Source organism: Glandiceps talaboti, chromosome 16 (assembly GCF_964340395.1).
Source record: "Glandiceps talaboti chromosome 16, keGlaTala1.1, whole genome shotgun sequence".
Lineage (NCBI taxonomy): Eukaryota > Metazoa > Hemichordata > Enteropneusta > Spengelidae > Glandiceps > Glandiceps talaboti.
In genome coordinates this window covers 14,018,250-14,041,957 of record NC_135564.1, presented here as the reverse complement: position 1 = coordinate 14,041,957, position 23,708 = coordinate 14,018,250, and the positions used below count along the sequence as shown (strand labels likewise).

The following is a 23,708-nucleotide window of genomic DNA, read 5'->3' as shown; positions in this document are numbered from 1 at the left end:
GTAACCGATCGCCAGAATTGATGGCCCAAATTAATCAGCTTGTAGTAATAACATGATCAACATACGAACTAAGATGTGGTGTGATTTTTTGGTCTAAATAGTATTTATAGCTTGTCGTAATTTATGATTTTGACGCGGTCGTTAATTAAAGTTGTTTTTGTAACCCCTATCGGTATGTAAAGAGGTCGTTTATCACAAAAACTGACACGCTTATTTATCTACCTGTAATATTTCACACTATTTACTCTGTCCCTGTTTGGTTTTTTTTTATTATTGAAAATCATAATTCAAGAATTATGGCCACACTTGACCCTCAAAATGAAAGAAAATAGTGAAAATATTGGTAACATCGCAATTATTAACATTGGTTTGATTGCAAGCTACCAACTATATATTGGTCTACAAATGCCTGTTAGTATAAGCCAGCCAATTGCAAAACAAGTGTTGTGTTGCTATGGACAACCTGTTTCGAAAACAAAAAAATGGCAAAGCCTGGCAAATTAGTGGAGCGTGATAATTAACGTTTTTTGGACCCTGTCCTCTGACCAATTGAATGACGTCGACATATGTGAGTTGTGCAGAACGCCTTCACGCGGCTTGTTCACTGAGTGGCCTTGTTATCGACAATCCGCATTATATTCTTCCGTTCGAACCAGCGCTTGTGTGCTCGTTACAACTCTTGCAATTGCTATCGTTGTTTCGTCACAGGCCGTACGTACTATTGCCTGATCTCTGTGGTGGTAATAGAGGAACGCTTAACAGGTGACAATATGCTACTGTGGTGAACGTCTAACGAGAGTTTGGTAGATTTTATGGATTTCGCACTCCGATCAGATGACTGACAAGCAATGAGCCGAGCACTTTGAAAAAACGCACGTATGTAGCGCTTTGCAATGGTAAACCCATCCACTACATGTCCGTCAATGTCTCCGTTTCTCATACTCAGTAACACAATTTGTTACCAATTAACCTTCTCCACTATTATAGTCGTGGTGATTTTCACGGCATGTCGATGTTGTTACAACACGATACGGAAATGGCGAGCAAAGGTAACCGTTTTGGTATTAGGTTCAGACCCCATCGGACTCACCGCGGTACTCATCGCAGCCTACTCCAAGAAAACATCGCGAATTATTTTAGTGGAACAAAAAAGTCGTAATTTCCTGATCGGACAATCACAACAAGTCGCCCTCGATACTCGTTCTGTGCAATTTCTTAAAACATTTAATGTCGACTTCGATAACATCGAAGGTTGTTGGCAGGGGGAAAGGTTTTGCACACCACTGGGCGTACTGCAAGAATATTTGCTTGGACTCATTGAGCGACACCAAGATAAAATCGAAGTCAAACTCTCAACCAAGGTACGTATATGTAAGACTTGTATTGTGTACACGACACAGTGATTCATGTGGACGGTGTAGGTGAAATATTTGCCGGCGATCTCGTGTTATTATATAGTGCGTGATTGGAGAAACCAATTACCTGGGCCGCTATACAATATAAATGCTGTGCGTTAGATCTGAATGGGAGACACCCACGGTAATTACGTGAAATCTCCATAGATTTCCTTTGATTCAGCTCTCTTTGAAGTGATCGAGTTGAAAACATGAGGGAAGGTTTATACAATTATTGATTTTGTGACATTTCCACCCGTAATAACAAACCATTGAGTAAGCACGAGTCAACTACTTTCAAATTGCCGAAGAATGAGTGATTTTTACTCAAAAGTGATCATATCCATTAATATGGTGACGCATTGAGTCATTGAATGTAGCACAGAGCAATTTATTTGGGTGAATCCAAGCTGTTTTATTTTCAACAATAGAAGCCGGTTCACATGAAATGGAATGCTGCCTTCTATACAAATATTTTAGTATCAAACACAACATTGCTACATTTTATCGTCTGGCTTGACAAAACTGTTACAGATATCGCTGTAGACTATTGTCTGGTCAGATCGATATCTTTCTAACAGTGCCACCATGGGGTGGTGATCCTACAGACATTGCTACATTGTTTTGTCTGGCTCAACAAAAAATATTGCTATTAACACTGCCACAATTTGTCGCTTGGCTCCACAAAAATCCTATGAAGGTTGCTATGAAATTATGTTTGCATGAGCTCCCCCTAAGTGTTCCACACTGTTAAAATGTTACAACTGTACTTTTTTTTTGTCAAACGAGACGATAAAATGCAGCAATGTTCGTAAAATGTTTGATGAGCCAGATGATTGGATATAGCAGTATGAGATTTTTTTCCAGACCAAACCACTTTCTGTTTCAAGTTAGCTGTTTTCTGTTGTAACATTATTTTTATTGTTTTCTTTGCCGACAAGAAATTGAAGATTTAGTATATTACTACCACAAATGTAGTACAGTGAACATTTCCGTCTAAACATGATCGTCGAGGAAATTGTAATATATCCTGTTATATATATATATATATATATATATATATATATATATATATATATATATATATATATATATATATATATATATATATATATATATATATATATTGTGAGTACGTCATCACGTTGAAGAAAATGAGTTGTAGGTGAAGACTGTGAAAATCACAGCAGCAAATCTTTAACTACATCAGATTGCGTCACTTAAAATCACGCGTTTCGTCAAACGAGTGATTCTCAGCACAAGCGATTGAAGCTCATGACACCCAAGCATTTATCTGGTGAAAACGAAGTCCAAAAAATAATGTGATTTCTTCATAAAAGCAGACGAATTAGTCTTCCCCGTCATTCAAATGGTCTCGTTAGCGATATGAATACAGCTTACCTTGCATTTTAACCTTTCCCCTGGGCAAAGACGTAAATTGACAAGAGATTTACAGACACGTAGAGGAATTCATTAACAGACAGGGGGGTCATGACTGTTCTTCGTTTTATTGGCAATATTATCTAAGTCGTCAGTGAAGTTCCACTTCAAAAGTAAGATTTATCATTTTATTAGCTATCTAAGCTACACACAGTGATTGACAAAAAACACTATTTTTTCAAATACTACTTTTCTGATCTTTTGACATTCAGTAATGAGAAATTCTGATCCGAAGTATATCGTAACCATGGCAACCAGTCTCGACTGCCCAGGTGCAATTCAGTGGCTTAGGTGGTGGACTGTATGTCCTGTATTACTAGCGAATAACTGATTGCGCTCGCATTTACATTGGGAAAAGGTATATAACGAGGATCAAGCACGTGGCGTCTACGCTAATGCCGGCAGCTAGCCGAACGTTCCGTTTGCCGCGCCGGAATGTTTATGGTGCGTGTCAGTATGATATCTTTATTAATAACTTTAATATCAAAATCAGCATCTTTCAAAATATGAGTTGTCATTCGATTGTTGTGACGTCACAATTCTAAATTTAGATTTGGATACTATATGACATCAGTGAAACTGAAATCAGAAAATCGCGATTGTTCAAGCGGTAGTCTAGTTCCTATACGGTATCATTACAATTTAGTTGGAGACCACACTACGTTGCAATGGCATCCAGACTATCCAAGCGCCCACGAACATTATCTCATAAATAATTACCCGCCATTTATTTTCAACAAATTCTTGTTCTGTTTTTTTTTTAAATATCGACTGGGACTTACTTTTAGAGATTCTTAGAAATAGTCCTTATATTGAATTTAATGTAAAAAAAAATTGGTTTGAAAATATGAAATTTACTAAAAAATAAAAAAAATGGTTCGAAAATATGAAATTTACTAAAAAAAAATTTTAAAATGGTTTGAAAATATGAAATTTGCTATAAAAATGGTTAAGAATTGTTAGTAAAGATTAAATTTACTAAAACAAATTTTAAAAATGGTTGGAAAAGATGAAATTTACGAAAAAAATGAACTTGACAGTTACGCGGGTAAACCACGTGGAAATTGACGACATTTAATAGTGAAATGAACATTGTCTAGTCAACCGGTTATAGTAGATGTGAAACGTACAGTTGTATTTGCTCGTATATTTCACAGTATAGATTTCGCATTTACATTTACAGCTGCTATTTTATAGCAGTCAGCTGAGTTTACTTTTTTAAACTGCGACATAAATCATTTATGACAGCAGACACTATGATACGATATTCCGGATTTAAAATTAATCGTTTGGTTGAAGAGAGTTGTGTGTAATGTATGCATGGTAAAGTGGACATCGACTGAAAACTGGTGTACTGGTGGTGGGGCGGTGCTGGTGGTGCTGGTGCAGGTGCTGGTACTGGTGGTGGTGGTGGTGGTGGTGGTGTAGGTACTGGTGGTGGTGGTGTTGGTGGTGGTGTTGGTGGTGTTGGTGGTGGTGGTGGTGCTGATGGTGCTGATGGTGACAGTACTGGTGGTGGTGGTGTTGGTGTTGGTGGTGGTGGTGGTGGTGGTGGTGGTGGTGGTGGTGGTGGTGATGATGCTGATGGTGCTGATGGTAACAGTACTGGTGGTGGTGGTGTTGGTGGTGGTGTTCATGAAGATGTCTAGCTAGTGTCAGTTGTGATGGTGGCAGCAACAAAGACGGCGACAATAACGATGCTCTATTTCGATTTCTAAGCCCCTAATTCTGTTTAATCACGATAGCTTGAAGGATTATCCTATAGGATATGCTAGAATAAACAAACAGCACCATTTCTAGTCACAGAATCGCTACCATGTCATTACCACGACACTTTTTCGCATGACTTCACAAGCCAACTCAGTCAATCTTTCCCCATGTCATTTACACACTGGTTACACTTACATCCATTAAAACGAGATTTCTGACCGCAGGCACCGAGACACTTGCATTTTCAATATGATAGTTACGTAAAATGATGGCGTCTTATATCTCGCAGTATATTATTCCAGAAGATCTCGCCCCGGGGTCTGACGGCCTATCTATCAAGTTAATGCTTAATAAAGGAGGCACATTGAAAACTCGGAATTATTGCACTATATGATCAGACACGGTAAGCTATTGATACAATACATGCAAATACACAAGTTTTTTATTTATCAAATATCGACATAGACAAGTCGTACGATCCAAAAAGGAATTGTGTCTGGTCAGGACATTCCGTCTACAGTGGTACGACGGCACGATTTTTTTTTATTCTCAACAAACCTGTCACTCAATCTACTATTTCTGGCAGTTACTGTTCTTTTTTTATTTAGTACTCTAGAGCAAGTGTGTATGTGGGGCAGATGTTATTTGCTTGTTCACGATTGGCTCTGTAGTTGTCTTCACTGAAGGAGGGAGGGTTATTTATGTGTTTCGCCCATATCGGACAAACACGAAAAAAAAAGACCGACGCGAGGGTTTTAAGTGACAGAAAAATTCTCTTTTTTTGGCCTAATAGACGTCCAACTTGTAATACTTCTCGTCCACTAAAAGAGTCATTGTGTGTTTGGGGTACCTACCATGACATTTTATTCTTTTTACAAAGCAGCATCCAGTTATCAAATGTATCACTTGTCTGTGGTATGTTTTGTCGAGTCGAAGAATGTTTCCATCATCGCAATTATTTACAGATAACACAACGAGTATTAATCAAACATGTTTCCGATTCCTGAAATAGTTAAGGTATCATTTTTAAAAAAACACTGATTTTTTATTTAGACTAAGTAGACAGAACGATGATGTTACACCTCACGAATTTACGACTCGAAATTTGTTATCACAAATTTATACCTCAAAACAATTAAATTGCGTCCCACGATGGGTCGTCATCGTGAATCTGTGACGTTATAATTAATTCTGTTACGTCATCATAATTCTTAGTGTTACGTCATCAATTTTGATGTTGCGTAATCGTAACTCTGTGCCGCTATATCAAATCCGCCGGTGACGTCATTGTAATTGCTTCTGGCGGTACAATAGCCGCCCTTTTTCATGTCTCTCGACACATACAATTCAAATCAATCCTGACGAGACAAACGTTGAGATGAAAAGTCGTGAGATATTAAAATAGGCTTCCAAGGACAATAATGGTTGATATCTCGTAAAAAAAAGAACTTTTGACCCACCGATCGTGATGTAGAAAATAAACATTCATTGAAAATAAATACACTATTAAAGGTAAACTGTAAAAATAAAACCAAGAAAGTATAGATCATGTTGTACACGTTCACTTTTAACATATGAATGACAGAATGCACTATTTAATTCGAATTCCAGTTTATGAACGTACTGATGATGTTGAAATAGTTGAGTTGTTTTTAGTCAGCAAGTCTCATACCACGGTAATCAAATTACACCCAAACTGTCAATCCTAATACAAATATTTGCATCTTTCCTACACGTTGACATTCCTAATGGGTGTAGAATTTCCATTAAGAAGTAACAGAATGTTGATAATTTCAACAAATATACTCTTTTGAATGTTGAATATTCGGGGCATCCGTAAATATATAAACTATACCTTGACATACGACATACGACACATGCGCACAACACTGTTCACCGAACTGACGACATGTCGAAGTCCATATCATCATGTACACTACCATCACCATGGAAATGGATGAGACTCCATGGAGACACTAACTCTGCGGAATATCAGTTTAAATGTATGGCCTGTGGAAAGCGTGCTCCTCACCTTTCTACCACTGCTGTTCCTTATCAAGCTAACGTACAAATATTTGTGCAGTGAAAGCTGTGCACTGACAGTGATGTGTCGCAGTGTTATAATCTAAAGGTGATGATACGGGGGCAGTGGTTCTGTTCTCATCGTTAAAATGTATTAATCGAAAACGAAATCCAAGTACGAAGAGTAGAACTGCCATTTCTAAACCCATAAAACACGGTCTACATTTCACTTACAGCTAAAATGATGTAGGCTTGGTGTTTCATTCATACAACATGACATTTATTACACACCCTCAGACAACTTCTAATGCAAAAGAAACGATTACATAGGTGACATACACAGTAGGGATGTAGAAGTAGGCAAGTTGAAATGTTGATTATCAGTTAGAAAATAAACAATTGCAGCCATTAAAATCATCAAGTCCATGTGTAATGTTTTCATTACAAGCCTGTTTTTACTGCACTGTGAAAGAATAACAATATATTAATGTTTACTAGTATCAGTTTTCAATGTGATTGGACAAAGGATCCTGCTATGTTTGTTGTGTCTCTGTTATTGTTCAATAGTCTAGAGTTGAAATATATCTATCTCTGTGTCAAAAACATAATGTCCGATGAGTGAAACACCAAACCTAGATCATTTTAGCTATATCTGGAACTCATAACAAATCTTACACCAGCTAGATACATACCCCTGTTCTACAAGACAAATTCTTAGTTTTGTACAATGTAAGCTAGTTGACTTGAAACAGGGAAAACGCCGCCCGGCACAGCAATATCTAACTAACATTACTACACTTTGTCGTCTGAATCCACAAAACTCTTAATTATCTCTGCTACATTTTATCGTCTGGTGTGACAAAATGTTTCTAACATTGTTACATTTTATCGTCTGGAATGACAAAAATCTTACCATCATGGCTACATTTTCTGCACGGACTCCATTATCTCAGCAGATTGTTTCAAAATCACCATATACAAATGTAACACTGTGCACTGTTTCATGTGAGGCATGTAAATGGATTAAAATGTAACAATTTCACTTCTGAATCAGTTTTTGTCCTTTCAGAGAATAAAATGTAACAACATTTTTGTTGAGCCAGACAATACAATGTAAAATAAAATTCGTGTCTAGCCAGATGACGCTCGGTTTCAGATCACGTGATTTCGATTGTATTGTCTGTTTTAATTCGAAAAGACCTGTATTTTACACGACGACGTTGGAACACCAACTCCTCTCCCAGTACCTTTCATTTTTAAGTGAGAATGAAAAACCACTCTTCCTTGTGAAAATTGTGGTTTATGACTCTTTGTCGGACAGATATGATGTATATGGTGTGAACTACATCAGGTGTTTGCTATTTGAGACATATTTTCTGAAGAGTGACACTTGACGTAAAATACGTAATACAAAGTACATCAAATTGACAACATCAAGAAGAAGTACATGAGACAATCATACATCAGCACCATGGAAGTAGCTCTTATTTCCATGGTAACACTAACCCTGCGAATTATCAGAAATATTTGGGCTTTAGAAACCAAGTTATATATCTCGTCAATAATAAACACGCTTAATCAAGTGTTATGCAAACCGAGATTTGTTTTCCTTTCAGCGACAGACAGACCTGCATAGACATACTCTTTGCGTGTATATCAATCCACTCGTTGTTTTCTTTTGGCGACAATACATCAAGTTATGTGTACACTGAGTCATTTGACCTTAATTCCTTGTTTGTTATCACGTACCTTGAAACAGACAAGTTGTTCATTTCACAAACACATGTCGTCTTTAGAATTACGTCATCACTTTAGAATGTAAACTAAAGCTCGTGTTAAAAGCCAAAACGTAGGGATTTTTTTTAATCTTGTGAAAACAGTTCAGGATTTATATAACCATGTCTAGTCTAGTTCGTTCACATACACAAATAGACTTTTCTTTGTCGGTGTTTCACATCAAATTTATTTAGTTTCTTTTAAAAGGTACATTTTATGGACTTGTCGGGCAACTTTATTGTCGCAATGCACTGAGTGGGATTACTTCAAATTCATGAAGTTGTACACAATAAAACTTCTACGAGCATGGAATGTCAGTCAGGGGGTCATTTCAAGTACAATACGATGCGTTAAAGGTCACAAAACTCAATGTATAATTTGCATACATTTACATAAGACTATTGTTGTCGTGTGTAATTTGCATAAATTTACATAAGACTATTGTTGTCATGTTGTCTCTATATTTGGAGGCGTCCGAGATCTTGCAGAGGACCCTCCAAGATCTTTGGACGTACCTACTGTTTTCAATTTCACAATTACGTCACAGTTTTTAATTGCAACCTGACTTGAAAATCTTGAAAAGGAGTCAAGTTCTTATTTGATTAAGAAAAGATTCAATTGTATTTTTATAGGGAAAGTAGTCGACGATCAAATTCTCTCTTTTGACTTGAGTAGCAAACTACATTACATAGTCTTCAGTGCAGACCACAGATATAGCATACTGATTTCTACCACACACCACAGTCCCTCGATCACGGGGCAAAACTTGCCTGTGCTGGAACGTCAGTGCAATTTTGATTTTCCTATTCATAACTGCTTATTACCTTCAGATAAATAGTCTGTATGTCTGCCAAGTCCCACGAGATAACCATGGACCACTATTAGCAAAATGGGGTTGAGAAAAGAGATTCACTGAGTTTGGTGTTTCTTGGCAACAGCTCGAAATTTACAATGTATGTGATGTGAAAAATGCCTCCCTAGAACCCAAATTTTATGAGAATAGCGTTATCTCCCGGGGCGGCAGTCTCCTTTAAAGTCTTAATAATTGTAACCACCATTTTTCATAGTTTCTGGTGTTATCCTTATACCGCGTTTGTTTTTAAAGGCCCGAATCGATTAGGCTTTAAACTTAGGTACAAAAAAAACTTGTCTGACTGAGCTATAGAGAAAGTTGGTTCTGAGCAAAATAATGATCCCCTTAGGCGAAACAAAAATAATTATGATTTTCCGATAACATGACTTCAGAAAATAGGGTAGGTAGGTCGGGAATCTATTTTATTTTCTATTTTTACGTTTTATTTTTTGAAAAATAATTCTTCCGCCTAAAAGCAAACGAAATGTCGGTCAGAGTACCCCGGTTTGATGAAATAGTGTACAGGCATCACTGGGGAAAGACAATATACATACATGAAGGTCAAGAAAACGTTTCTTAACTTTTTGTTTTAAATTTTTAAAACAGGTGTAGGGTCGGAGGCAGGGTTGGTCGGGTTAGCAGAAACATACAATTGTTTTGATATATTTTGCCACAGTATTAAAAACCATAATTATGAGAATACTACAACAATGCTATTTATTGGTAAATAATTAAAAGCCCCAGACTATTTATTCGCATTGTTTACATATGGACATCAATCCAAACTACTAGCAGACCGATATTTCAGCTAGCGGAATGATTGAACAATTTTCCAGACCCCCTCCCCATCCAGTAAATCTTTCAATTGTCAGTAAGTACCGAAAACTATCGAAGATTAAGTGTATAGATCTAGACAGTGGGGAGAACTATTGGAAATGATTACAGCTGCAGGGGTTGTGAGAAAGCTAAAACACACAGGGAAGCTCATCTCCAGTGTAATGCATCGTTTTTAACTGAAATCACTTGACCCGTACTCGACCTTTATCATGTTTGATATGGTTGGTTTACACACATTCAAACACTAATCAATTCCGTAGATTTTACATCTCCCGTTGTTTGTATTTTGCAATGAATAAATACACTATTTACAAGCCTGCAGTAGTTTTTTCTTCTGCAAACATAGTTAGAATGGGCACACATGCTGCATATCACGTGATATACAACAGTAAAGCTAACTGTAACACGAGTGTAATGATGCATGAAATTGACACAACTGCTAAATAATTGTTAACGATGGGATCAATCGGCAAACCTGTCGGTTCGTTGATAGATATTTCCATTCAGTTAAATTCAGCCAGTCTAAAAGCTGGATATGATTCCAGTGTGGGATTCTACCATTGTGTCAATTGGAAACACCTTTAGCGAGTACATTACATGCACGGAATGTTAAAACAGCTTGTAATACGATTGGCCTTTTGCAGATGTACCTAATTTTATACTAGGGACACTCGCAAGTTGTACGTGTTCGAATAGAAGATGTGGAATTTATACCCCGATCTTTCTACGTCACGACTCACGACAACGCATGTCTACGTCATTAGTGCTCGACATGTGCGTCAAAACGTTCAGAATTGCCGTTATTTTCCTATTTTTTCTCAAATTATGTTTGCACAAGTATGGTTATATTATCACCCTATATTTTGCTTCGCTCAACCGGAAAACAATAGCGGTAACAGGTTTTTGTCACTTCTCGTCTTCGACTCGACGTAACAAGGCCTTTTTGTCTGTGCTTCTTCATAGTAATAGCTATAGTGGGGTTGGCTGTAGAACTGTCTCCTGAAAAAGTCGCAGCTTGTGAACATATCCGACTTGGGAGATTGATTGGCGAGAGTCTAAGGAACAATTTGATAGTGCTAAAACACAGGCACTTTTGTCCTGTGGTACAAACCACGAGCCAATGTCTTCGGATGATGGGTTCAGTGTGAAACCCTGCATTGGACAGGCACAACGAAATCACATCGTTACCACTCCTATTTATTCCCATAAAGCAACGATCGGGAATTTAAGATTCGACAATTACTTTTTTTTTTAAATTACTGTAGCAGGGCCCAGGTGTTATGTAACACTGTAATCTCAAAGTGTTAATAATTGGACACAGTGAGGGGAAAGCAATCATATAGAATATTTTACATTATCACATTATTATAGAGGCTTTGTGAAAATGGATGTTTGCGTCGGTAAGTCCACGGTTGACTGACTGATTGACTGACTGGTTGACTGACTGACTGACTGACTGACTGTCTGTCTGTCTGTCTGTCTGTCTGTCTGTCTGTCTGTCTGTCTGTCTGTCTGTCTGTCTGTCTGTCTGTCTGTCTGTCTGTCTGTCTGTCTGTCTGTCTGTCTGTCTGTCTGTCTGTCTGTCTGTCTGTCTGTCTGTCTGTCTGTCTGACTGACTGACTGACTGACTGACTAACTGACTAAAACTGACAAGTAACTCAATAACATGATCAAGATTACAGATAATACCCAGCACGTTGTTATTTTCGAATTACGTGTCTGTTATTATAAGGTAATATATGTTTTGACTCACATTAATATATCAAACAAACAGTCTGGTTTCAAGATTTGTTACTTAAAAGTCTAGAATGAATGTACCAGTAAAATTTCACATCTATTTAATATCATGGTACTATACCATTGTCCTCTTTCCAATTTGACCCATACCTAGTTGCTTCTATTTAAAAACACAAAGTGAATGGTGAAAGGAAAGCAGACCCAATTTCCGAAGGTTTTCGATTTCCACCTTTCACTGACAGATACATTGACGCGTGACGGATGGCTTCTGCTTCCAGCTTCCATGGATCTACAGTCAGTCACGAAAGAATATTGCCTGTCACACCTGAGTTCGCAAGTAAAAAACTGCCTACAATTTGAATTCATTGAATTGAAGTAATTAGACTCAATAGTACATCTTCATATCTAATCAACGTAACCTTGTGAATACTGACCAATCAGGATACATCATATACATACGTATACGTCTCCGGTTTGGTCTGATATTCTACGAAAGAAAGAGAGAGAAAAAAATCACAAGGGCATGAAAGACAGTTCGTTAACCTAAGGATGATCAGAGGTCCATTGAAGCGAAGGATATGCTAATCTGTGAGGTTTAAGAGTACCATAGGGTTAATTGACGTCATGACTACGGTCCATATCATTCTAGCCGTTAGTCTCACAACAAATCTACTTTACTTGTTTCAGCGTGTATCTAATCGGCGTTATCGCTTTTTTTCTCGCAGACGATAAAATTTAATTGTGTTTTGACTATTTGATGTTAGCTTTTAAATAAATTACACAGTGTTACCGCAGACGCTTGTGACGTACCAGAGCCTCGGATAGAATCTGCTGAATTATCGATAATATTCCAGAATTTGATAAATTATCAACATTCATCGTTATCATTATTATTTTATTACTGTTACTGGTATCGATAATATTGGTTTATGTAATGCGTGCAGTGGATAGCGTGATACGAAGTTTCTAAGACCACCGCGCAAGTGATAGCGTTGGAATCAGAACCTCCGGGGAAAAAAAACCCACAACACTCGTAAAATATAGGTGACGTCACAAGCTGAGTTTGTCACGAATTTTCATCAACTGGTATTTTTTCTTAGAAAATACAAAGCTGGTGAGAGTAGTCATATTTATTTCTGAATAAAAGATGTACTAGTTAATTGCAATTGAAGAATTGTTGAAACTGTTTTCTTACATATAAGGATTTGCTTATGATATCATACACCCTGAACAGTATTGAATCACCTGTGGTAAATGTATTTGTGTAGCAGTACTAATGATATGATACAATAAATCCGATCAAATAGATAGTATTTTGGGTCCGCACCACAACATCAACGTTCCCCATGCAATCACGATTTCAACCTGTTGCTGTACTACTGAAAAATACAATCGTCTAGTTAACGTGCAAAATGTGTGATTATTGATATTTTAAACAAATTTGAGTGAATATATTGTGTGTTCCTGGAAAGATGGAAGGATGGATAAATGTCATTTCGTCCGTATATACCCCTCAAAAAGCCCCCCCCCCCTTCCAGGTTTTTGTCTATTTCACATAATGGAAACATTTACACTGACATAGACCGTGGCCCGTTCAGTCGATCGATCTCGAAAACGCCATTTTATCCGAGTGATAAAGTCTGTAACACAAATCTCCCCTGCTATAACATTCAAGTCGATGTTTGCATTAGTAGTCACTATAGATACCCCTTATTGCTTTGCGTTTTGTAGTTTCTGTACAATCCTCGCAATAAGGTCATTAAAAATTTCTGGATCCCGAAAATAGGTCATCATATCATTCATGGATGTTGCCCGAATGTTATTTTTCTCTTGTTTACTTGTACTTGTAAAATACTGCGCAGAAATATTCCTCTTCACACTTTATTTTATATGAGTCAATGTCATGTACAGACAGTAGTACATTGAATTAAGCACCCATATCATCTATAGCCTTGCCCTAAAGGGTGACCCTATGTTTTTTTTAAAGTTTCTCATTACTTTTTTATGGCAACTATGGGTCAGTGGGATGGTCGATTTAATAAAAAAAAATCATCATCATCATGTTTCGCTGCTACGCCTGTTCTTCCCTCTGTCTTCTTTGTATTGGATGCCTAGAAATGATCTGTTCATGAACAAGTGTCGTCGCCGCTGCCGCCAAAAATGTGCCCACACGAAATGTTTTCATAACATCGCTGAAGCACAGCAGTTACGGTACGGACACATAGAAATTGGAACGTGCGTATATATACATTCCGGCTTTCCTATTACGCATTTGACAAAGAGATGAATACATATGAACGTGGTTAGAAAATAATTTTGAGTGAATATATATTTGAATATTTTTCCTCAAAAATAATTTTGTACTTATTCCTCCACTGTGAATCTAATTTTCGTATGATTTATAATTCGGTCACTTTGTATGATTCTGTATTATACTCGTTGCATAGAGTGAAAATAGTGTATATGAGACCCCAGAGATGTGTGATTGAACGTTGAATACAAGTGTGGACTAGTACAGTAGGGGATGTGACGATCGCAGAAGCACAGACAGAGACATATACATATAGACAGACAGACAGACAGACAGACAGACAGACAGACAGACAGACATACATACATACATACATACTGTCTGTCTGTCTGTCTGTCTGTCTGTCTGTCTGTCTCCACATACACACACACACACTCTCTCTCTCTAGATACATACATACATACATACATACATACATACATACATACATACATACATACATACATACATACATACATACATACATACATACATATATACATACATACATACATACATACATACATACATATATATATATATATATATATATATATATATATATATATATATATATATATATATATATATATACATAAATATATAGTCAGACATCGAAGTCTGAAAGAATGTTCAAAAAGCCGATTACCCATTAATGCAAAGTCTTCTATTTTATTGACAGCCTATCAGGAGCAACGTACATCTTTAACCATAGACCCTGGTGTAGGGTCTATGCTTTAACCTAACAACGAATCATTGCCATGCTTTCCATTCCACTGTCATTTTCGATTCAATCTATCTTGTAACTGACTAGTACGAATTTAATCCGTACATGTACAGAGGTCTGGTAACGATAATGCAAAGGGCAAATAACACCAACTGTGATTTTTGAAACTATTTAGTATTAGCTGCATATTTTTAATGTAAATTATGACTCTTCTTTTTTTATCAGCAAATGTCATCTATGCGGGCAAGATTGAGATTGACTTTAAAAGTAGAACCAGACACACGCCATGTGAACGTGAGACATTTTCTGTCGTATTCAGCGTATTGAAGCCCCTCTTATCGTTCTTCATTAAGATGTATATTTGTGATACCCTAAAAGAGCAAACGATTCCATTGTGGGTATCAAATTTTATTTCACCCTATTCGTGAGAGTTCTTATCACACTCGACAGCTATTAAACTTCATGTTAGACTTAAAGCTACGTTGTTGTTTTCGCTAAATGTAAAGCACTCGCTAAACTACACCTCGCTACTCTGTCTCGCGAAGTTTGAGCTTATGAGTGGTTATTACATAAGCAGAAACAAGGACGAATGTTCAATCTAATTTCATGTCTACCAACAAAAGTTAATCAACTTAATTGCTCGTGTACAGCACCAGTATGAATACAGACGCTGCGCATGAGCAAGCGATGACCTCGTCTCTTTAATTCACATACATGTTGTAGGAACAACACTCACTTGACTTAATTGTGATAAGGTTAATAAGCGATAAAACATTCAAAGAAATTTACAAATTCTTTTAAAATAAATCTTTTGTACAAGTTTCACCATCTTGAACATGTGAGGCCATTATTTACAAACTATCGTTTATTTGTATACATTACAGTATTTGTCTTCTTAAAGATACACTAGCTACTGGAACTTTTTTTTAAACTATTTTTTTCCAGATATATAAACTTATATGTATATTTTATACCGTCGATACCATTTTAATCACCTGTGGGTAGATGTATTTGTCTAGCTGTACACACAATATTGTAAAATAAAGTTAATCAAATTGATATTTGGGTCCACAACTTAAACGTCTCCAACCCAATCGTGATATCAACCTGTTACTGTACTACTTCTGGACACAATTGGTCTATAATTAACCATAGCCCCTAGGGTCTATGAATTAACACATTCATTGTCTAATTATCGGTATTCTAACCATCTCCATTGAATGTATATATAGCTGGTTGTCTGATCAAAGAAAAAATACCCCGGTTTAAACAGTTACAGGTAGTGCATCTTTAATGACTTGGACATTACTGAACATCCTGTTGTTCATGTATATTGCGTGCACTCATGTAATATACATGTATATATACGTGTAGTCTTTAAGTAAAGACGTGTATTGAGATTGAAGAACGACAGGTACACTCACAAAAATAGCACACAAGCCTGAATACACTTGATTCACGACAGAGAAATGTCAGATTTGATTGGGTGATATTATTTCAACATAGCCATTGAAATTTCATTTTGCTATAACGTGGCAAATAGAGCAGGCAGAACCTACTTCAAAACTGCATTGGAATCATTCAGGTGTGTTATTATAACGTGCTGTATAGAAAACACAATGCAATTAGCATTTAGATATAGTATTTCGTTTTTTAAATACCACCACCAATCAACCATCCAGTGGCATTTACCGAGGAAAACATTGTAATGTCGTTATTGTTCACCGCTTGTCGCATCACCTGATACGTATGAAATGTTATATAATATAATATAATATAATATAATATAATATAATATAATATATATATATATATATATGTGTGTGTGTGTGTGTGTGTGTGTGTGTGTGTGTGTGTGTGTGTGTGTGTGTAATATGTAATATATTATATGTATGCATAATATAATATATCCATATACATCTGCCTACATACATACATACATACATACATACATACATACATACATACATACATACATACATACATACATACACGCACACACAAACACATATATTAGTTTATCATATAATTTAATCGTAAACAAAGGAAAGCACAAAACCCAGCCTATGCTAGCTCGAATCATCGTACATGGCTAGTAACTAGGTGACTGTGTTTAAGGGAAAAGGGCAAACAAAGCAATGATGTGAATATAGGCATAACGAATCTACAAACTGGAGGTATAATTATATCTAGGTTGATAATTACCGAACCTGTACATTGATGAAATAGCTAATACGAAATAACCAGACGTTGATCGGCAAATAATAATTGCAATCGCCCTCTTCCATTAACTTCACATTAACGTGTCATAATGCAAGATATTGTATTTCCACCGAGTGGTATCACATGCTTTGTGCGTTTCACAATGGCGCCAAATCAACGATAATTGCAATTAATTGTACAAGTAATTACTGAATAAACGGCGTTTAGTTGCATTATTGTAACTACAACACAAGTCCTATTATCACAGTGTTATATCACAGTCTGTAATATCAACTCGTCGTCTTCTGGATTGATATACAGTGGTCACATACATACATACATACATACATACATACATACATACATACATACATACATACATACATACATACACACAGACAGACAGACAGACATACATACAGACAGACAGACAGACAGACAGACAGACAGACAGACAGACAGACAGACAGACAGACAGACACACACACACACACATACATACATACACACACACATACATACATACATACATACATACATACATACATACATACATACATACATACATACATACATACATACATACATAATACGTGGATATACCCAGAAATTGTCATTGTTAGCATGATAACACCATTATAGCAAACATGGGTTAGGCTTTAAACTAGACAAGTAAAAAGGATGACTCAGATGTATTCATATTATTTCAATCTTAGCTTTTCCTTTACCAGTGTCTTTTAATACTCTTGACATTTTAACGCTGACACAGACAAGACTATGTATAGGTAACTTACACCACTATCCACAGGAAGCTGGGTTATTTTTTTGTATGGAACATTTGTTCTCCATGATATGCATAAGTGAAGTTTTTGAGAAAAGTAACCCATCTCAGACGACAGTAGAAAACGAATTCTATTGTGCAATGTAGTTTTAGAACTTACAGGAAGTGCACTACTATAAATACTAGTAAATGGCAAATAGTCCAAAAGGTTTGAAGAATGAATTAGGAATATATTCAAATGAGACACAAATCGACCAGAACAGCAATCAACGTATGTCAATATTTCTTTTTAGTTGAACGTGACAGACAACGTATAGCACCAATATGATCACAACGCATACGTGATCACAGGACATGCAGGAGGCCTTTTCAGTCAAAATATCTAAATATGGAATAGTGCGTGTACGTGGATTTATACTTAGTAGGTTGTCGATAAAAACTAGGTGTCCGGCTGTACACCAGAACCCTGAGAACTAGACTATTGTTGATGCATATCAAAATAACACAGCCGCTTACAGGCTGTTTAACCGAACTAAAAGCACGTCACCTTCGCAGTTTGAAATGTTTGTCCAACCAAGCAAGTATAGATTTTTATCAAAACGCTTCACTTGTTGTGAGACTAGAACGCCCTAGCAGACACTGCCTAGCCTGGAGTAGCATGCTCAAAGAGTTCGTCTTTAGAGTAATGGCAGACATTTCTCTGTCTTGCTCTATTCAGGCTTGAAGCAATTTCCGTGAATATATCTGACATAGGTTGAAAGATATACTTAATCACATTACATTTGTGTGTTTGGGGATTTGGCTTGACTGAGAGGATCAGAATGGTTGTAGACCGACAGAAAATATTTTTTGTACAAGTCATTACATTTTAAACAATATTATTTTCTAGGGTATTGAATATTGTTCCCAACACAACTTGGAAAATTTTACCTGAAATTTTCGACTGTACACTTCAGTCTTGTCAAACAGATTGACCCACTATTCAGTAAGGCCACGTGAGCCTAATACGGGGTCATAGGTGCTATTGTGCCTGGAAGGTTATATCGCCTTCGTCTACGTCTGTGTGTGTGTTTGGAACAAAAGTTCAATTCAATACTATGGTTTACCGACACAGATGAATTTCCATTTGAAAATATTATTTTCTATTCATGAGCTTACCAATTTTCACTTCGAAATACCATTATCGTCTGGTACATTAGGAAGTATGGATTTAATTAGACTCAGAGCAAGTCACTTGACCCGTATAGAATATTAAGCTTTCTTTTGACCTTGACCATCATCCTCAAGGTCAAATGGAAAGGTCGAGATGTCTCTTGCATACTTCTTGTTGTAACGTACAAGTAAAATGTTTTTTTTTTATGTTTCCAAGACACTTTTTTTTGATGAAAACACTTTCTCATTCATGAATTCAAACATTTCGAAAATACTATTGTGGTAAGTATGTACTCAGATTTTGATTCTGTATTCTGAGTCTGAAGGGCACTTCTATTGCATTTATCTTTACACTTAACTTCATTTCTCCGTTCTGTTGCAGTTCTCCAAATCCATGTTGGACAATTTATGCAAGCAAAAACAACGAACCTTGACTATCATTTGCGACGACAGTAGTCCTTCTTGGTCCACCTTATTAAATATTGACGACGAATATATTCAGTCGTCTTGTAAACTTTATGGAGCTGTGGCTAAGCTGGAACGTATGGAACAAAAACAAATCCCGACACCAGAAAAGACTGTAAGTCGACTCAATCTTGACCTGTCTGCGTACGGAGGAGACTTTGCTTCACCAGAATCAGCTCAATTGACATTTCACCTCAAGATATTCGGTACACTTCGTCACAGACATGTAGCTCTTGTATGTCCAAAATCAGACTCACATGTACTACGACAGTTACGGATGACAGCTAACCCTTGGGTAAGTTTATGTATGTCGAGTAATTGACACTTTCTGCATAAAAAACTTTCCCGCCAGAAGTTATGTGAACAATTTCTTGAATCTTTCGAAAGTATATGCAAACTCAAATGTACGTACTACGACAATTACGGATGACAGCCAACTCTTGGGTAAATTTATTTATGTCGACACTTTCTGCATCAACCACTTTCCCGCCAAAAGTTATGTGAACAATTTCGTGTGCCCTTCGAAATCATTTAGTATAACTCAAATGTACTATGATAGTTACTGATGACAGCCAACCCTTGGGTATTGTTTATTTTCTGCATCAAAAAACTTTCCCGCCTGTGCCCTTCGAAATATTTTAGTACGGTAACGCCAAAAGTTGCGCAAACAATTTCTGTTCTTGTGCCATTCCAAGCTTTGCGTATGATTCCACGAAGAATTGCGCAAGCGATTTCACGTGCCCTTCGAAGTTTTTAGTACATTCCAATTTCCAGCACAAAATACGCAAAGGAATCCCTTAGCTCTTCTAGACTAACATAAATAAAGAAAACATTACCAAAATACATAGATAAAGTATCTATGCAAATAGAGCGTCCCTTTGTGCCTAGGAATGAAATGTTTGAGGTCAGATATGTCTATCAATGCCTAGCAATGAAAGAAAGGTTAAGTTTTCTGGTAAGGAGTGGGTTAAAGGTCAAATTAGGTACAGGTTCAGGAAAGGAGTTCAATTAAATATAATACACTCCTTGAAATGAGGGTGCATTGACGTCACGAGCATCTTTTATCTATCTACTTGAATGTGACCACTTGAATTTCCCAAAACGGTCCAGTTTTGACTACTCTTCACAAATTAGTGACGTGGTACTTGTACTTGAACCAGTGGGGAAATTACTGCAATCTATTAATATAAGTTATGAAGTGGAATACATCACGTAGAGTGTTGTGAAGCGACCAGCAAAGTAACTTGTGTTGTCGTGTTCTTACTATCTCATGTTAGTTTGACGATCTTTGACAACTCTCTGGGCTACCAAGAGACGCGAAGTTCATCGTAATATTCAGTTACGTAGTCTCTAGTGGACTCTCATTGTACTGTTGTAATGTTTTGTATTCAACCAAAAATTGACATTTTACAATCACTTTTATTTATACACCTACAAGGGGGGGGGGGTCATTTGTAACTGGGTGGGAGTGTCGGTGTTTTAGATTTGAATACGGGTGTTCTCAAACTGCCCCCAGCTCCGGTGACAAAAGCCAAATCGACCCCGAGTCATTCTCGCAAACCAGAGCTGTTATTTCTTCCGCGACACTGCGAGTTTTGGACGGTTCCGTAAAAGAGGTCGTGGTTTGCGACGATGCCCAGAGTGGATCCCATGGAACCCCATTTTTCCAAGTTGATCGCACCCCTATGTATATTTTTGACACATCACTCATGTGTATTGTCTTACTACAGTTAATGTCAATAATATAACATGCGTTGAATGAGACTGAATGTTATCATTCTAGAACATGCTTACTTTTAATATTTTTTTATCCTTTTTTCTCGACACATCAATTTGGAATCAATGAAACATGTATATCATTGCGCAGGGTACACAACATTAATACACCGGAGACTCGTTAAATGCAGATAGTATAATATTTGATCAGAATTCAGGAAAACTTGATATTATGACAGGAAACAACGTAAACTATTTTCTAATAATGCTACTTCTGGTACACGTACTTATTTGTGGTATTATTATAAACTAAGCAACATGGAATAGGCCATTCCAGACTGCAAACAGGAAATTTAGAATACAGTTCCCTCGCTGAAATTGGGGGTATCATCACCTCATAGTACTATTTCTTAAGAGCTTTTTCCCGTGGTATTCTGTAGAAGTGTAAATTTTAATATTGTTCAGACATCAAGGAAAGCAGCAGTGCTCAATGATTAAACGTGTAACCTATACCATGTATACCCCCAAGGTACACACAGACAGGAAGTAGTGCGCCACCATAGCAGATGTTGGAAAGGACTATAGAACAAAAGTGTCTGGAATCAAATAGATCTTGTTGTACTCGTGCCTGTATTGATGTTTTACAAAGCAAGCCACCCCCACTTCAAGTAATGTTTACCAAAATGCCCCCCCCCCCCGTGGTATTTTCCAAAATGAACCACACTAACGCCCCCGGCCAGTTAAAAATTTACGTTTGGTGGATTTACGTCTGGCCTGAGGAAACTTGTTTGAGTTCGATTAACCGACTCTACAGTTAGGCTGTCGACTCCAATCGTTATTCGGTAGTATGAGAAAAATGAAATGTTAATAACATAATAAAAACAGAAAAACCATGCAAGCCACCAATAACAATCGATAGCCACCCAAGCTATTTTGAAAGGTATGTAATCGTAACCACCACAGCATTTATTTTGTTTGGCCTTTACGTAGAGAGCCACCAGTAAAAAAATTCAATAGCCATCCAATCTATTTTTGAAAGGTATGTGATCGTTACCATAACATTTATTTTGTTTGGCCTTTATTCTTAAACACAAAAAATTATATATCATGCCAGCCACCAATGAAATTCGATGGCTACCGAAAGGTATGTAGTCGTAACCGTAACATTTATTTTATTTGGCCTTTAATAATACAAACATAGAAATATCATGACAGCCACCTCTAAAAATTCAATAGCCACCCTATCTATTTTGGAAAGGAATGTAACTGTAACCATAACATTTTATTTTACTTTTAATAATAAAAACATAGAAATATCATGCCAGCCACCAAAAAAAAATCAATACCTACCCTGTCTATTTTAAAAGGTATGTAATCGTAACCATAAAATTTATTTTGTGTGGCCATAACACGAGATGTAGGCCGTTCTTACCTTGTAATCACAACCCACAAATGACTAAACTCCATCAATAAATAATCCCTTGCGTGTAAATGTTGTAAGAAATTGGAGTCACCGTGGCGAAGGAATTTTGGTTACCGTAGTAATGAATTTTGCGTTTGCAATACAGGAATAAGAATTAATGATATTTTATTGATGGTCGTGATTATTGCTTTTGTAAATGATAAATAGATTATTACGTCTTGTTGAATAACAATTTGGTTTACTGTACATTCGATTTTTCTAAAAACTAAACAAGTATCCCCGAATATTTTTTTTCACAAATTTGAAAAGTCACCAGAAAACGGTAGCAGTCTCACAGTTATATAATGCATTGCAGTCTTGGGATCAACTAATATGTCTTTCAGTCAGACAGACAGACAGACAGACAGACAGACAGACAGACAGACACAGAGAAACGCACATCAGAAAGACAAAGAAACAGACAAAGACACAGTGAGACAGACAGACAGACGTGAATGATAGAGAGACGGCTGGGAGTGATGGGAGAGTGCCTGTCTGTCTGTCTGTCTGTCTGTCTGTCTGTATGTCTGTCTGTATGTCTGTCTGTCTGTCTGTCTGTCTGTCCGTCTGTCTGTCTATATGTGCCTGTCTCTGTCTGTGTTTCTGAGATCGTCATATCCCCTGCTGTAGTCCATGATTGTATTGAGAAGAGAGCAAGAGACGACAACAACAACAACAACAACAACAACAACAACAACAACAACAACAACAACAACAACAACAACATCATCATCATCATCATCATCATCATCATCAGCATCAGCATCATCATCAACAACAACCACGCCATTAGCAACAAGAACAAGAACAAGAACAAGAACAACGGGATGAGAAAAGAAAATGTTTGGCAGATCTTGGTTGAAAACCGTCGGCATCGATGAGAAACACTGACAGAGATATGATACAACTATCGACATCAGACAGTGAAGGAATGGAACCTGTTACAAAGAAAGTAAACTGATGAATTGGATTAACAACAATTGGCACAGCATAATTGCAACAGCAGAGGCATGTATTATTACTGGTTTGATAAGAACAGTTTTATGGCATCTTTATGTGTACATGATATGCCAACATGCTGAGCCTAGTATTATTAATCCAATTCAGCTGTTTACTTTCTCTGTTGTAACAGGTTCCGTTCGTC

The 23,708-nt window shown here is 36.9% G+C and overlaps 1 protein-coding gene across 1 annotated transcript; it reads left to right on the top strand.

Annotated features, from left to right (window-relative positions):
* Nucleotides 1-923: 923 nt before the first annotated feature.
* Nucleotides 924-21,134, top strand: LOC144447141 (uncharacterized). The gene is made up of 3 exons (XM_078137047.1): nt 924-1,361; nt 19,304-19,681; nt 21,117-21,134. The coding sequence occupies exons 1-3, from the start codon at nt 924-926 to the stop codon at nt 21,132-21,134; spliced, it is 834 nt and encodes a 277-aa protein (XP_077993173.1).
* The last annotated feature ends 2,574 nt before the right edge of the window (nt 21,135-23,708 follow it).

Coding starts and splice junctions, on each gene's coding strand:
- LOC144447141 (XM_078137047.1), top strand. CDS start 924: ATGTCTCCGTTTCTCATACTCAGTAACACAATTTGTTACCAATTAACC. Junction 1,362..19,303: donor AAGTCAAACTCTCAACCAAG/GTACGTATATGT, acceptor GTTCTGTTGCAG/TTCTCCAAATCCATGTTGGA.